The sequence below is a fragment of the Nannobrachium achirus genome, assembly GCF_963921795.1.
Source record: "Nannobrachium achirus genome assembly, chromosome: 3".
In the NCBI taxonomy this organism is placed as follows: domain Eukaryota; kingdom Metazoa; phylum Chordata; class Actinopteri; order Myctophiformes; family Myctophidae; genus Nannobrachium; species Nannobrachium achirus.
Genome location: NC_137812.1, coordinates 9,899,237 through 9,915,898, shown reverse-complemented (window position 1 = coordinate 9,915,898; position 16,662 = coordinate 9,899,237). Strand labels below are relative to the sequence as shown.

The window sequence follows — 16,662 nt, the reverse complement described above, 5'->3', positions numbered from 1 at the left end:
GCGTTAGATGTCAGTATACATGCTGTGCTGTGTTGTTGTGTGACCTGCCACTCTGTCTGTCTGTCCGTGCGTCTGTGCGTCTCAGGTGCTGAACACAGTGTACTGGCTGGGGAAGGCAGCGTGTGGCTGTGTCTCCTACAGCGGACCCACGCTCAACCTCAAGGAGTTCGAAGGCCTGCTCGCCCAGATGAGAACGGTGAGAGAGAGAGAGAGAGAGAGAGAGAGAGAGAGAGAGAGAGAGAGAGAGAGAGAGAGAGAGAGAGAGAGAGAGAGAGAGACCTTATATTGTGTACATCCCATACAGTCTGCATCCGAGTAACCTCGATGCATGAAAACCGTTTCACTCCCTTCAATTGTACATATCGTCGTTGTCGGGTGGAAAACCTTGTATGACCAAGACCGTTCGTTTTGTATTTATCAATTTAAAAAATGAACGAAACGAGTAAAAATAGCAGATCTTCAAGCACACTGTTTTCGGCTGTTTTCGGCTGTTTTCACTACTTTTGTGCGACAGCCTTGTATGATGAAGCAGGGCTTTGCTTGGTGAAAAAAACGTACAAATTTGAAACTTGGCGATACAAGGTTTCTGCCCGACAGTGAGGATATTTTTGATTTGATTGTATTGTATTGATTGATCGTATTGTATTGTGTACACTTCTGCTTTGGCAATGTAAACGTATGTTTTCTCGTGCCAATAAAGCCCTTTGAATTGAATTGAATTGAGAGAGGGAGAGAGCAAAATGAGAGAGAGCGGGGAGAGGTCAAGAGGAGAGAGAGTGAAGGCTGATTTCTACTTAGTATGGACCTACAGTACTGTATGTACTGTTGTTTCCTGATAAGATTGGCAGATTTCACCCAGGTCTTTTCATCTCACTCACGTCACTTTGTCTGCTGACCTCTCTCAGCAACGAAATAAACAGAAAATAAACTAAATTAAAAATAAAACAGTTCACAGGAGGCAAGCAGTGATCACCCCATGATGTGCACTGCAATGTAGTTTCAAATGCACTACACTGCAGGCGCTTTTTGAGAGTAAAAAAAAAATTCACACCTGTGTGAACTGAGCGGTGGTCGTGGAGGCTGCGCAACAGCAAAACAAATATATATATATATATATATATATATATATATATATATATATATATATATATATATATCTAGGGTGCCATCATCCAACCATCCATCCATCCATCCATCCATTCATCCATCATCCAACCATCCATCCATCATCCAACCATCCATCATCCATCCATCCATCCATCCATCCATCATCCATCCATCCATCCATCCATGCATCCATCCATAACAGCGCCCCTCCCTTAACATGTGTGGTCACAAAAGGTACTGTAGGCTACATACAGACACGGATACAGACAGACAGACAGACAGACAGACAGACAGACAGACATACCCACACACACGGCCACGTATAGGAGCGTTGTGACCACCGCTCAAAAAAAAGAAGACACGTCTGACATGTGGGATCTGGGCAGCTTGCCCCAGGAAATGTGAAATCTCAGCACCGAACAGCACCGAAAGTAGTACTTGCACGCTCTGCTGTTGCACAAGTAGGCCATACATGGCCACAAGTGCACAAGTCACAAGTTGGCACCTCGACAAGAGTGCAGTTCTAGTTATCGTTTTTTTTCCCCGTTGATGTATGAATTGGCCCAGAGAGACAGAGAAGAGTGGCAGGAGGTACACACAGACTAGCCTAGCACAGCTAAACAATCCGCCCATGTTAAAACAAGGTGGGGATGGTCTAGTTTAGAGTGCTATCTCTCCGATTCAGGCACACCCCCTTAGCTCCAGAGTCGTGTGTGTGCAGCCCTCGGTTGGCTAGTTACAAAGTAAGACGGACTTTGTCTCTCTCGCAGCATGTGCTGATAGTTTGGGTGCTGTAAACACAGCGACAGTGACTTCCCCCTCCCCAGCTCCCCTCCACCCCTAGTTTTTGTAACCTCCCATCATGGAATTGTTTCTGTATTAGTATATAGTCTGGCCAAGCCAGGCTACACACAGACAGAGAGAAACAGAGAGATACGACGGAACGACAGAGGAAGAGACATATAGGGGGGCATTTGGGTGAGGATTTGAGCTTCCTGTCTTTGTTGGGGTGGGGGGGTGGGGGGTGCAGCAGATGACAACAACAGGGTTCTGCTTTCAAAACAAGACGGCTCCCACTGTCTCAGAGAAAGCCGAGAGGGAAAACAGGATATCAGCTTTAGCCCCCCCTCAGTATGCGGGGGTTCGCGTTTCAATTGTTTCGGACCGGTGTTATTGTTGCTAATATTTCATTATTGTTTCACATTCCAAATTTCACGCGCGCGATCTCACGCTGGATACCGCGAACACGAGTCAGGTGTTTCCATATAGTCTCTCTCACTCATGTTTCAGGATCATATTACACATGCATTTTGTGCGTGTTTACTAATCCAGTGGTTACTCACAGTGGGGTCTGGGGACCCCCAGGGGTTCCTTGTGGAGCTGGACCCGGGGGGGGGTCCCCCATCAAAATGATTCATAATAGGACACTTTGATGTCTGTAACTCTGAGAATGCAAACCAAATGGAACCAAATGGGCCTTGTGCATTTGGCTCCATTTATTTTGTACACTCTCAATGGGTAATTGTTTTTGCCCAATGCACACTTGGGTCCTTTAAAAATAACTACTGTAATTCTGTAATACTCTTGCTCTTACTCTCTGAATGCGTGCGCGTGTGTGTACATTTAATTTTTGTTATAATGTTTTTACTGAATAGGTGCTTGGTCTACATTTTTCTTAGATGACTATTTGTATGCATTTGATGTATTGATGTTGGGGGGGCACGGTGGTGCAGTGGTTAGCGATTTGCCTCACAGCTAGAAGGTCCTGGGTTCGATTCCCGCCGGGGGAAGCTGTGGGCGCTGGGGGCGTGTTTCTCCCTCCGCGTCATCAGCGCCCACACCCTAGGTGGGGTTGGCGATAGAGCCTTTCTGTGTGGAGTTTGCATGTTCTCCCCGTGTCTCCTAGGGTAGATGCCCTCACAAAAACATGCAGTAGTCCTGGTTTCTATACTACCTCCCCCTAGCCAGCCAGGTGCTCCCCAATTCCCCTGGCGCGGCAGGGGGAGAGCGGTAACCAGGACTACAGGTTAGGTAGTTGGCACTGGGTGAGAAAATGGGTTGCAAAAAACGTGGGATAAAAAAATATATATATAAAAAAAAGATGTATTGATGTTGATGTATTGAAGTACCGACGTTTCCTGTTGAGATTGGCACATTTCAACCAGGTTTTTTCATCTCACTCTCTTCACCCTGTGTGCTGACCTCACTCAGCAACGAAATAAACAGAAAATAAACACAAATTAAAATAAAACAATTCACAGGAGGCAAGCAGTGATCACCCCATCATGTGCCACTGCAATGCAGTTTCAAATGCACTACATTGTAGGTGCTTTTTGAGAGTGAAAAAAATAAGACCTGTACGTGTGACATGTGTGATCTGGGCAGCTGAGCTTGCCCCAGGATATATGCCAATCTCAACAGGAAACAATGGTATTACCTTGCTGTTGTAAGTCGCTCTGGATTCTGCTAAATTGTACATTGTAAATTGTGTGTAGGAGTGTGAGGAGTCAGGGGACAGCTCCCAGAAGCGCAGTGTGAGAGACAGCGGCTACGACTGCTGGGATTCAGAGAGGAGCGAGTCTCTCTCTCCACCCAGACACACACGGGACAACTCCCTGGACAGGTACACACGCACACACACACACACACACACACACACACACACACACACACAGTGCGCGCACACACACGCACGCGGGGGCGTCACAAGGGGGGGGGGGGGGGGGGGGGTGGGGGGGAAGTGGGACTGAGTTACTAGGGCCCAAGGTGGAGAGGCCTTAATTATTTTATACTTTAGCTATTGAAAAATAGCAGATCTACAAGCTCAGCACCACTGACATAGAAACCTTAGAAGGATTTAGAAGACACTTATAGAATCGGGTCAAAAATATTCAAAGACTTTTCATGATTTTCCAAAAATAGCAGATCTACAAGCTCGCAGTGCCGCGGTGTGAGCTTGTAGATCTGCTATTTTTCAATAGTTAAAGCACAAAATAATGCGTAATAATGCGTTCCCAGTCTAAATGGGTTAAACCCCCTCCTCCTATGAAGAACATTCATGGGGGCCCCGCAGTGAAGCCTTGTACCCAGGGCCCAGAATTTGGTGCGACACCCCTGCACGCACGCGTGCAGGCACACACACACACACACACACACACACGTGAGCAAGCTCAAAGGAATATCATCCAGAATCCACGACTGAAGCATTCAGCTGTGTTGTCTTGTCTTGTCGTTGTTCTGCAGCCTGGACTCGTTTGGTTCGCGCTCACAGCACAGCCCCTCCCCCGACGTGGTCAACCGGGCGAACGGTGACGGTGAGTTTTTGCATTATTCTAGTCTGGCAGTCAGGGGGCGTCACAAGGGGTAGGAAAGTGGGACTGAGTTACTGGGGCCCAAGGTGGAGGAGGGGCCCTTCTAACGTTATCTATTGAAAAATAGCAGATCTACAAGCTCACAGCGCGGCACCGAGTGCCGCGCTGCGAGCTTGTAGATCTGCTATTTTTTAAAAGTTGTGAAAATGTGTTGAAAATCTTTGAATATATGTATTTTTTAAGCGAACATTTCTAACTCAAATTTTGCTTCTGGGTGGTCCCTGGAACTAAATATTTTGAGATGGGGGTCCGTGGCCAAATACATATCATCTTGGGGGTCCCTGACATAGGTTTCTTGCACACATTTTCACGATTTTTCAAAAATAGCAGATATACAAGCTCACAGCGCGGCACTCGGTGCCGCGCTGTGAGCTTGTATATCTGCTATTTTTCAATAGTTAACATTCATGGGGGGGGGGGGGGGGGGGGGGGGGGCCGCAGTGAATCCTTGCACCCAGGGCCCAGAATTTGGTGTGACGCCCCCTGCTGGCAGTCGCCAGCCAGACCATGAATTAGATCAGTTGTTCTCTAAGTGGGGTCCAGGGACCCCCAGGGGTCCTTCATGGGAGAAGGGGGGGGGGGGGGGTGTTCCAAGGGACCCCCAGCCAAAGTAGTTAATGTAGCATGTATCATCTTAACAACTTTATCCATGTATACGTTGGCCACTGAACAGCGCGTGCCACGCGAGCTTGTTCATTCGCTATTTTGGAAGAAAATGTGAAAATCTCGAAAATGTTCAGAAATGTCAAATCTCAAATCTTCACCTTCTGGGTGGTCCTTGGCGTAAAACATTTTCAGATGGAGGCCCGCGGCAAAATGCATATTAATGTGAGGGTCCTTGACATGAAAATATTTGAGAACCACTGGTGCAAATGGGATGTGTTGTAACTCTAGCTCTCAATATCTCTGGGTGAGACTATACATGCGTTCAAGCAGCCCCAGACTTCTCTTCTGCTAGAGTCTTCTACAATCAGTGGTTCTCAACCTGTGGGTCGGGACCCCCAGGGGGTTTCTCAAATTATTTTGGGGCAGTCCCCAGATGATTAACTTAATGTGAAGCATTGTTTTCTCACTCAACAGTAAACAAACCAACGTAACGTTTAAGTGTATACTGTAGAGGGTATCTGCACATTTCAACGCCGGAATTCAATCCGGCGACCACAAGGCTTGCTGTGGTTGTCTGAATGCTTGTAGCTGTGGGGGCGCAGCTTTGTTTTGAAACTGTCTGCAACCACGCTCTGAGAAAAGCTAAAAAACCTGCTGACATTGATTGACTGTGACCTACCAATGCCATGACCTTCCAAGACCTCCAGCCTAGGGTCCACATGGAGCCCTATTAGCTGGCGCAGGGTCAGGTCACATATATATACCTCCCTGACACCATGTCTGCATTTCAACCAACGCTGGAATTCCAAAGTTATTGAGTAAAAGTGCAAAAGTATTGGCATCAAAATGGGCAACCGGAATGCTCGCCTTATTTTTTTCTTCCCGCCGACCTCATGCCGGCCACTCGTGGGTCAGTTCTGGTATTCTTGTATTTGTTTTGCTGAATATAATGTTCAAAATAACTTTAGGGTTTGGCATAGTTTTACTGAAGTTAAGATTAGGAAGAGGGTTGGGTTTTGGCAGAGTTTCGCTGAGGTTAAGGTTAGGAATAAGTTAGGTTTAACCGTTTAGGCATGGTTTACCAAGGTTACATTTAGGAATACTTGGCAGAGACCGCTCTGCCACTCCGCCACATAGACGCCTGAGGCGACTGTGTTTTAGGGCGAGTTTTTCTGGTGTTCTCGAAATGTACTTAAAGTACCCAAAAGTCAAATTATTCATTATGCAGAATGTCTCATTTCACACGTGTTCTATATCTGCTATTTTCAAATGGCTGAAATGTATAATAGGGCTGAAGTGGTTAATGTATGTTTTGTATTAATAATCAAAAACTACAAAGTAACTTAGTAAAGTTTTCAAATAATTGTTGTGGAGTAAAAGTACAATATTTGCCTCTGAGATGTAGTAGATTAAATGTATTTAGTAAGTGTATTTATTTCCACCACTGCATTTCAACCTCCTATAACCTATAATTTATACAGTATTGCATGCCCCCCCCCCAAAATAAGAGCACATCTACAAGCTAACAAAACATCACACCGCAACGTTTTTTTTCTTTTTTTGTTGTTGTTTCTTTGCTAGTCGTTATTTCACCCTCACACAACGGAGTGTAAATGAATCTTAAACTGTACTGTACTCTACTCTAAATAAAGAACAAAACAAAACTGCAAGTGACTGCAGTGAAGACTGTCCACCCTCCTTTAGAAAGAAAGCCCAATCTCCCCGGGGTGGGGAAGGTGAATGTTACCCTCCCTCGCCTACCATAGCCGAGTTGGGGTGCCCTTGAGCAAGTTATTTTCCCCATTGTTCCTCCCATTGTTCCAGTGGAGAGGAGAGGTAGCCTATGGACCCATTTCTCAGAGCGGCAACCATAACTACAGTATGTGTGTGTGCGGCTGTGCGCCGACACCGCAGCCCCGCAGCAGCGCTCTAGAGAAAGGACCAGAGAATGTTAGAGAGGCAGGGGCTGACATTTCTAAAAGGGTCTTTTGGTGAAAATATTGAAAATAGCAGACCTCCAAGCTCACAACGCGGTGAGAACTTGGCGGTCGGCTATTTTCGGTGCTTGATACCACACTGAACTAAGCATAATCAAGTCAATACTGGAAATGTGGCGTATGGCATGGATTTCTACACATTGATTGATTGATTGATTGATTGATTGATTGATTGATTGAAGAATTTATTAGAAGTTTGCAATAGAAAAAAGTACAGTACAAATCACTGGTACAAGGTCAACTAAAAGGAGATCCTAGAAAGCCGATTCTTATTTCCACAGGAACCACACTTTCAGTATCTCATACGGTACAACATTGAAAGACAGACGGATAGAACATTGTACTTTATCTAGGATAACATCAATTTCAAAAGCAGAAAAAGCATAACATCAAATACAATGGCAGAAAAAAAGGGTGGGGGGATCATGGGTGCTTAGTCTATTTACAAGTCACGGGTAGCAGCCGCCTGAAGGTTACTTTTCATACCGATTTTGAAGGAGGCTAGGGATTTGCTCTCCTTGAAGGCTTGTGGAAGGGCTTTCCACATGTTGGTGGTATAGCAGTTAGAGCCTTGTTTATATTAGTGTTAAATCTACGTTGAACATGATTAGTGGAGCTGCCTCTGGTGTTGTGATCGTGAACATCTTTGACCTTTAGGAAGTAGTTTGTCAGGTACATGGGTATCTTGGAGGTGTATCATTGCAAGATGCTGTACTCTGTCAGCTACTTTGAGCCACCCCACGCTTTTGTGGTGATGATCAGTAAGGTGGGCCCGAGGAGGAAGACCAAGCAAGACACAGCGTAGGGCAATTCTTTCAACATAAGATGCTGCATTCGAGTTCGGGAGAGTTTGGACAAGGCAATTCTCTTGAATGCTGCCTTCAGGTATGGCATGGAAAGAGGGTGTTTGCATTTCTTTCACCATAGTGAAAAACTGCATTCATGCTCTGGAGAGGGCACTTTTTACAGACAAATAAAAGGGCAAGGGCTCAAGCCCCTTTTGATGTCTATGTGTGCACGTGCCTGACTATTATAGTGGAAGTAGAACATTGTTCTGGTGGAGAGGAGAGGTACAGTAGTGGAAGTAGAACAGAGCAGAACAACCTCACCGTGTCTCTTTCTCCTCCAGGGTCAGTGGGACCTCTAAAGCAGCGTTGCCACATTTTGCGAGAGAAATAAGCTACCAGGTCTATGAAAACAAGACCAAAAGAAGCGACTATAATAGGCCACATGAGCACTTTAAACATACCGTCGTTGTGTGGTGGAAATCTCGTATCTCCGAGTTTCCAATTTGTACGTTCTTTCGCAAAGTAAAGCCCTAGCTGCTTCATCGTACAAGGCAGTCGCACAAAAGTAGTGAAAACAGCCGATCTACAAGCACACAACGCCTCGCACCGCGAGGCGTTGTGTGCTTATAGATCGGCTGTTTTCACTAGTTTAAATCATTTCTAAAATGATAAATGTAAAACGAGCGGTTTTGGACATACAAGGTTTTCACCCGACAAACGACGATATACTGTATACGTTGGCTATTGGTCCGTGGACAAATACATATTAAATTGACATGAACATGTTTGACAACCACTAGTTTAAACAACATTAAGAAACACAAGCCAAGATAAGCACTTACACTTTACTAACAAAGCCCAAAAACCCACAACTATACCACGTTAGCTGGACATTTGGTTGCTAATGTGTTAGCTTTGTAACCTTGGTGTGCTGCTATGCTAGACTGGCTGGCCATGGGGACAACAGCTGCGCGCTAACTGTCACTGCATGTGTCTGCATGTCTCTGTCTGTCTGTCTGTCTCGTTTGTCTGTCTGTCTGTCTGTCTGTCTGTCTGTCTGTCTGTCTGTCTGTCTGTCTGTCTGTCCGTCAGGCGTCAGTCTGTGTGCGTGCGCGCGTGCGCGCGTGCGTCCCAAATGCTGCAGCTGTCCGTCTCCGTAGCAATCCTCTCAGGGAGTTAAACCTGCAAAAGTTTCAGTGAGGTCAACATCCAGCTATCTAGTGCATGCACACACACACTCTCTCTCTCTCTCTCATGCGCGTGTGTGCGCGCAGGAAAGAGACGCTGGCATCCTGTTTGTGGGTTTCCATGTTGACAGCAGTGCTGCTGGGATGCAGCTGTGTGTCTAGCGAAGCAGGAATATCCACGTTCCCAACATAGCCTACTGCAGTGTTTCTCAACCACTGTGCCTGCATGGGGACCTTTGGTGTGCCCCTGAGAAGGGTCAAGTGTGCCCCTTGAAACGGCCTGAAAGCCAGTATTGTATTTATCATTTTAAAAATGATTTAAACTTGTGAAAACAGCCGATCTACAAGCACACAACGCCTCGCGGTGCGAGGTGTTGTGTGCTTGTAGATCTGCTGTTTTCACTACTGTTGTGCGACAGCCTTGCATGATGAAGCAGGGCTTTACTTTGCGAAGAAACTGACAAATTTGAAACTTGTAGATACAAGGTTTCTTCCCGACAGTGACAATATTTACACCCCTGTATTATGTTGGTGTGCCCATGGATTCTTGGGACATGAAAAGTGTGCCCATGCAGAAAAAAGGTTGAGAAACACTGGCCCACGTATATATCCACGTTCCCAGCATAGTGTGTACCGCCATTTTAACCATTATTTTATACTTTGGCTATTGAAAAATAGCACAAGCTCACAGCGCGGCACTGCTATTTTGTAATAGTTAAAGGCATAAAATGATGGCTAAAGTGGTTCGAATCTAGTGTGACACTAATGCGTTCCAGATGTACATGGGTCACAAGCCCTTCAACCTCCTATAACCTATAATTTATACTGTATTGCCCCCTCACTTCATTTGAGGCTGAGCCCTCTGTCTCTCACCCAGGGGTGTCGCACCAAATTCTGGGCCCTGGGCACTTTAACTATTGAAAAATAGCAAATCTACAAACTCACAGTGCGGCACCGAGTGCATTCAAAGATTTGCACACACATTCACGACTTTTCAAAAATAGCAGATCTACAAGCTCGCAGCGCGGCACTTGGTGCCGCGCTGTGAGCTTGTATATCTGCTATTTTTCAATAGCTAAAGTATAAAATAATGAAGGCCCCTCCACCTTGGGCCCTGGTAACTCAGTCCCACTCCCCTCCCCCTTGTGACGCCCCTGTCTCACCCTGCATCATGGATGCTGTAATTAGACCTATCAGGCAAATATATGTCCTCAAAAGCAAATTGGCAGTTTAATTTGAACCTCGCAGCATTTGAAATGACATTTGTGTCTTTTTGACTTACAGTACAAAGAGTAAAGACTTAGATATTTGTTACTGGTGAGTGCCTGTTTTCTGTTCTGTAATACTAGATCTACAGTATTGACTCCCTATACGGACATACTGTATGCTTGGTAAATGTAATGGTGCAGCACATTTTATTTATCTGCATCATCATAATTACCATCATTTAAAACTCAGAGGTACCATTGAGGGGCAGGCCCTCGTTTACAATGTAGTTGCGCTCGAAAGCTAGGATTTCTTGAATCTAGGTCAAAATGGAGTAGAAGAGATTTGTCTTTGTAGAGTTGCAAGGTAACTAGTAATTAACTAAAGCTGTCCAAAAACTGCAGTGTAGTACAACGTAGTAAGTACATTATTTGCCTATGAAATGTAGTGGAATAGATGTATAAAGTATATATATTTTTTAAGTTGTAAAATAAAGAATGCCAAAGCACAGTAGCCTACTTGAGTAAATGTACTTATAATAATAATCACTCCTCCGAGCACAGGTCTCCACCAGGCCTGGTAACTTATTGTGGGCCAGTAAAAAAAAAAGGAAAAAAAAAGCAAAAGCAAAATGAGAGGTTCTGCTCTGGCATCCAGGCAGTGAGCGTACACAGTTTCACCTCCATCGGGCCAACCATGCTGAAGGTTAGCTGTACACAGACAGATAAAAGGACGGATTGACACACGGACAGACTTACAAGGGCAAAAACATCTCTTTTCTCGGCCATGCCTTCGCCCTGGCGTAGACAACAATAATAATGACAATAATAATAAGCTTTGTTTGTATAGCACTTTTCAAAAACAGGTTACTGTATGAAGTCCTTCACATACATAGAAACAAACAAAGAAATTCAATGAAAGAAGTAAGCCATTTACCATGAGAGGGAGTGGGTTGTTGGCTGATTTACCACTGTTTCAAAACAGTGGTAAATCAGCCAACAACCCACGACCCTTGAATGGTAAATTGCTTTTCTACCACTTCTACCATATAAATGAAAGAAAACACAGTTTTAACTTGCAAGGTTATTTAGTTACAATCATTCAACACAACAGTGGGCGGGGTCCATGAGCCAACTCAAGGTTTTTGACTGATTTACCACTGTTTTAAGCCAATCAGAATCCAGTATCTGAACATGTGACCACAAAAAGTGGTAGAAATAAGAACATAAAAGGGACAATAAAAGAAAATTAATGGTTGTGAAAGCAAAAGAATAAAACGTCTATCCATTCCTTCTAGTTAAAAGCCATTATATTCAAAATTAGACTTTAAAAGAGGGTTAAAAGAGGACACTGAGGTAGCCTGTCTAATTTCCAATGGAAGTTTATTCCACAGAAGTGGAGCCCTTGCAGCAAATGCCCTATTTATTGCCTTCCTTTACTAGCCTTGTTCCAGGGACCTTGAGTAAAAATGTACAGTACAGTATCTGCTGACCTAAGAGTACAGCCAGGGAGGGTTGTAAGGCAGGGGTCTTCTACGTTTTCAGGTCAAGGACCCCTTAGTTGAGAGACATAAAGCAGGGACCCCCACAACCTGTTCATAGATTCCATATAGTTTCATCGTTTGACAGCACAATCATCAGTGTATTTTGGATCCATGTCCATTTGTGTTTTCAGATATTTAACCACTTGAACCGCCACGACCTACCTTTTTCACTATGTACTTAGTCTGCTCTTTTCTACACAAAAAAAAAAAAAAAGCCGATCTACAAGCTCACAACGCTTCGCTGCGCGAGGCGACGCGTTGTGAGCTTGTAGATCGGCTATTTTTGGCTAAAGTTGTCAGAATATGGATGCTAGGGTTCATGTGGTAAAAACAGAGAAAAGAATTTCTATCACACAAAGATTTGTAGTAACTCTGAGGACCCCCTAGGGGTCCCGGACCCCCTGTTGAAGACCCCTGTTGTAAGGGGTCAGAGGCTCCTAAATATAAACAGGTGCAAGGCCGTTCAGTGATCCTAAAAACAAACAGTATCATTTTTAAATCAATTCCGTTAGTTATTTCCCATCGCTGCCTAAAATTGCATCATTGCAAGGATGCAGTACAGTGGTTGTGTACTGTATATTTTGAACTGATAGTGCAGGTTTGTGGTTACGTTGCTGGTGGATGTATAATCCATTGGGTCTCAAAGTGGGGTCACGAGGACCCCCAGGGCCAGGGTCCTTGGGGCGTGGGTCCAGTGGGTCCCTAGCAAAATGAGTTAACCCATTTAGGCCTAGAATTATGGAATGCTTTAACCAGTGAAAAATAGCAGATATACAAGCTCACAGCGCGGCACCGAGTGCCGCGCTGCGAGCTTGTAGATCTGCTATTTTTGAAAAAAAGTCATGAAAATGTGTGAAAATCTTTGAATATATGTATTTTCAAAGCGAACGTTTGTAACTCAAATTTTGCTTCTGGGTTGTCCCTGGAACTAAATATTTTGAGATGGGGGTCCGTGGCCAAATGCATGTCATTTTGGGGGTCCTTCACATGAAAAGGTTTGAGAACCGCTGACATAGTAGTCTCTCAAGAACAGACTAACTAAGTGAAAAGGACCTTTTCTTTGACGATGGCTGGCCAGATTGCTGACATAGAAACAGGTTGTTTTCCAAAAATCTTAGAAGGATTCAAAAGACACTTATAGAATCGGGTCAAAATTCTAATTTTCACGATTTTTCAAAAATAGCAGATCTACAAGCTCGCAGCGCGGCACTCGGTGCCACGCTGTGAGCTTGTATATCTGCTATTTTTGGAGCTGTGTGAAGCACAGGCTCCCTATACGTGGCTGTGTGGGTCTGTGTGTCTGTGTGTCTGTGTGTCTGTGTGTGTGTGTGTGTGTATGTAGCCTGAACTTCCTAAACTTCGGCACGCCACTAGTCCCACAGTTTTGCCACCACACACTCGCGCCATATGTCAAATCGACCGGCTTACTCGGGAATCGTGGGCTATTACTTTTCTAAGAGAAAGGTTCTATAGTTTAATTGATATTAATTTATTAGTGAATTAATTTTCCCCATTGACTTATAATGGGAATCGCAAAAACTCACATTCAATTATTTGTCTCTCGCAAACCATAGGGGCTAGAGTTTCAAGACTTGGAGAGGAGGTTCATAATGATTTCAAGGATTAAATGAAAAATAATTGTGTCATTTGGCCGCATGGTGGCGCCATAACACCCCACTTTACGTTTTGGCCTGTAACTCTTGAACCGTAGGTCGGAAAATTAAAAATATTTTTTCCCTGGATTCCTTGGGCCATGACGCATCTCCCCATATAGGCCATTTTTTTTATATTTAAAGCATAAAATATTGCGTCATAATGTGTTCAGGCCTAAATGGGTTAACATAGCAGCAGATCTACAAGCTCACAGCTATTTAGAAACATATTAGAAAAATATTTGGACATTTTTGAATAATTTAGTTCTTCTCTTTTGGGGAGGTCCCTGGCGTCTACGGACACATATCGTCACTGTCGGGCAGAAACCTTGTATCTCCAAGTTTCAAAATAGTACTTTTAGCCCTGCTTCATCATACAAAACTGTCGCACAAAACTAGTGAAAATAGCAGATCTACCAGCTTTAAGATTTAAGATTCAAGATTCAATAACTTTTTGGCCATTTCAACGTAGTTGATAGGAATTTGTCTGTGCACCATATACAGTATGAACACCCACAAACACACAAGAAGGAAACAACGGTAAACAACACCCATCAGCATTGTAAAGTGTATAAAAGTGTGGTTTAAAGTGCTATATATACAGTACATATACATTACATATTGCCACATCTGTGCATAACGAGTCAGTGCTTGTAGATCTGCTCTTTTCACTATTTTAAATCATTTTTAAAAAGAGAAATACAAAACGAACCGTTTTGGACATACAAGATTTGCACCCGACAACAACGATATATACAGTATATCAATGTGGGGGTTCCTCGGCATGCAGGAAAAGGTTTGAGAGAAGTAACTGGTCTAATGCAGGAGTTCTCAAACCTTTTTAGGCGGTGACCCCCAAAAATAAACATATTTGAACTGGGGACCCCCACCCTGACAAGCACTTGGAATTGTAGGTATTACATTTAATGTGACTCGGATCCACAGATAAATATTGGGAAAATAGCAGATCTACATGCTCACAACGCCTCACAACGCGAGGCGTTGTGAGCCATTTTCACAATGTTCGCCTCTTGCTTACTCAATATTTGACAGTTTGGCCAGTTTGGTATCAAAACGGTCTTGAAATTCCTTAAATTGTCACTGTATAAATGTGCAGATACCCTGTATACACTTATACCGTGTGTTGGTTTGTTTACCGTTGAGTAAGGGGAAAAATTACATTAAGCTAATCAACTGGGGACCCCACAAAATAATTTGGGGACCCCACTTGGGATCCCGACCCCAAGTTTGAGAACCACTGGTCTAAAACAGTGTTTCTCAACCACTGTGCCTGGGGACCTTTGGTGTGCCCCTGAGAAGGGTCAAGTGTGCCCCTTGAAACTGCTTGAAAGCCAGTATTGTATTTATCATTTTTAAAATGATTTAAACTAGTGAAACTTGTAGATCTGCTGTTTTCTACCGCTTCTACTGTTTTTTTTTCTAATGTTTTCACTACTGTTGTGCGACAGCCTTGTATGATGAAGCAAAGGCTTTACTTTGCGAAGAAACGTACACATTCGAAACTTGGAGATACAAGGTTTCGTCCCGACAGTGACGATATTTACACCCCCGTATTATGTTGGTGTGCCCATGGATTCTGGGACATGAAAAGTGTGCCCATGCAGAAAAAAGGTTGAGAAACACTGGCCTAAAGTGTGTCCGTGCCCGTGTGTCTCATAACATTCATCCGTCCACAGGGCGAGGCAGCGACTCGGAGGCCGACGGCGCCAACAAGAAGCCGGACGTGCGCAGGGACGACATGCTGGCCAGACGGGTCCAGGCCAGCGCCGAGGCCCGGAGCTTCGTACCCTTCAACCAGTTCCTCCCCAACCGCAGCAACGCCACCGCCTACGTCCCCGCGCCGCGCCGCAAGCCCCGCCCCGAGGAGGGGGGCGACCAGAGGAGGTAGTGAGTTCACGCACGTCGCACAACCTGCCTACGATAATAATAATATTATTAGTGGCCAAGCCACGAAGTGGCAAAGGCCACTCATTGATATCGTACTTTCTCTTCTTCCGCCACTTTTTCTCCAGTTAATATTATTATTAACAAACAAAAAAGCCTCACAGCTAGAAGGTCCTGGGTTCGATTCCCGCTGGGGACGCTGTGGGCGCTTGGGGGGCGCGTTCTCTCCTCCACGCCATCAGCGCCCACACCCTACGCGGGGTTGGCGAAAGTGCCTTTCTGCGTGGAGTTTGCATGTTCTCCCCATGTCCCTTAGGATAGGTACCCTCACAAAAAAAACATGCCTTAATCCTGGTCTCTATACTGCCTCCCCCTGGCCTGATGGGAGGGGAAAGGAACTGGTTGGAATGACGTGTTCCTTCCACACTATACGTCCAACCGGGGAAACTCCCCCCTGTCAGGTGAGAAGAAGCGGCTTGGCCTCCTTGTGCATTGAAGGAAGCATGAGCACAGTTTGTCGATCTCCCCAGAGAGGGAGAGTAGCGCCCAGGATTAAGGCCCATTCCCACTGGGCCAGATAACAGATACAAAAATCTCTTTCTCCAGATATTTTTCCATTCAAAGTGGATGGTAGATACAGATAAAAAAAAAATTGCCACAGATAAAAGTATCTCTGGCAAATATCTGTGGTAGATATTTTTTTTATCTGTATCTACCATCCACTTTGAATGGAAAAATATCTGGAGATTTTTTTTTATCTGTTATCTGGCCCAGTGGGAATGGGCCTTTACACTTCCAGCAATTATCAGCAATTATCACTGTGCGAAATAAAAAATGGGTTACAAAAACGTGGGATAAAAACAGAAAAGAACACATCATGCATGCAGAAAGACACGCTTTCTCTAGCCCCTACATCACATCACCCTCTGCCATAAACCATACGTTCCCCAGTGTCCATCAAGCCATCCCAGAGCAGGGGGAGGAGGGGGGCGGCGGCGGCGGGCCTCCGTCGGAGAGGCCGGCGCCCCGCTTCAAGGCCCCCAAGACCGTCCGATGGGCCCCCGAAAACGGCAGCGTCGTCGTCGGGGGCCACAGGGGGGAGGAGGAGGAGCCCAAGCAGCAGCACGAAGGCGAGCTGACCCCGGAGGTGGTGGAGCAGAGGAGGATGCAGAAGCTGATGAAGGCGGGCATAAAGGTCCTGCCCGCCGCCATTCGCTACGGCAGGTCAGCGAGGAGGAGGAGGAGGAGGAGCGGCATGAGGAGGACTAACGGGCGGTTGCATTTACGTTTTTGAGCCGTC

At 45.1% G+C, this 16,662-nt stretch overlaps 1 protein-coding gene across 3 annotated transcripts in view; it reads left to right on the top strand.

Annotated features, from left to right (window-relative positions):
- The window catches only part of LOC308281894 (LIM and calponin homology domains-containing protein 1-like), an 82,320-nt gene that overhangs the window by 35,607 nt on the left and 30,051 nt on the right, over positions 1 to 16,662 (top strand). For all 3 annotated transcript variants that reach the window (XM_080722235.1, XM_080722236.1, XM_080722234.1), the window contains exons 7-10: positions 86 to 196; positions 3,603 to 3,730; positions 4,351 to 4,421; positions 15,155 to 15,362. In XM_080722235.1, the coding sequence (XP_080578361.1) occupies positions 86 to 196; positions 3,603 to 3,730; positions 4,351 to 4,421; positions 15,155 to 15,362 (518 nt within the window). The remainder of the gene's footprint in view (positions 1 to 85; positions 197 to 3,602; positions 3,731 to 4,350; positions 4,422 to 15,154; positions 15,363 to 16,662) is intronic.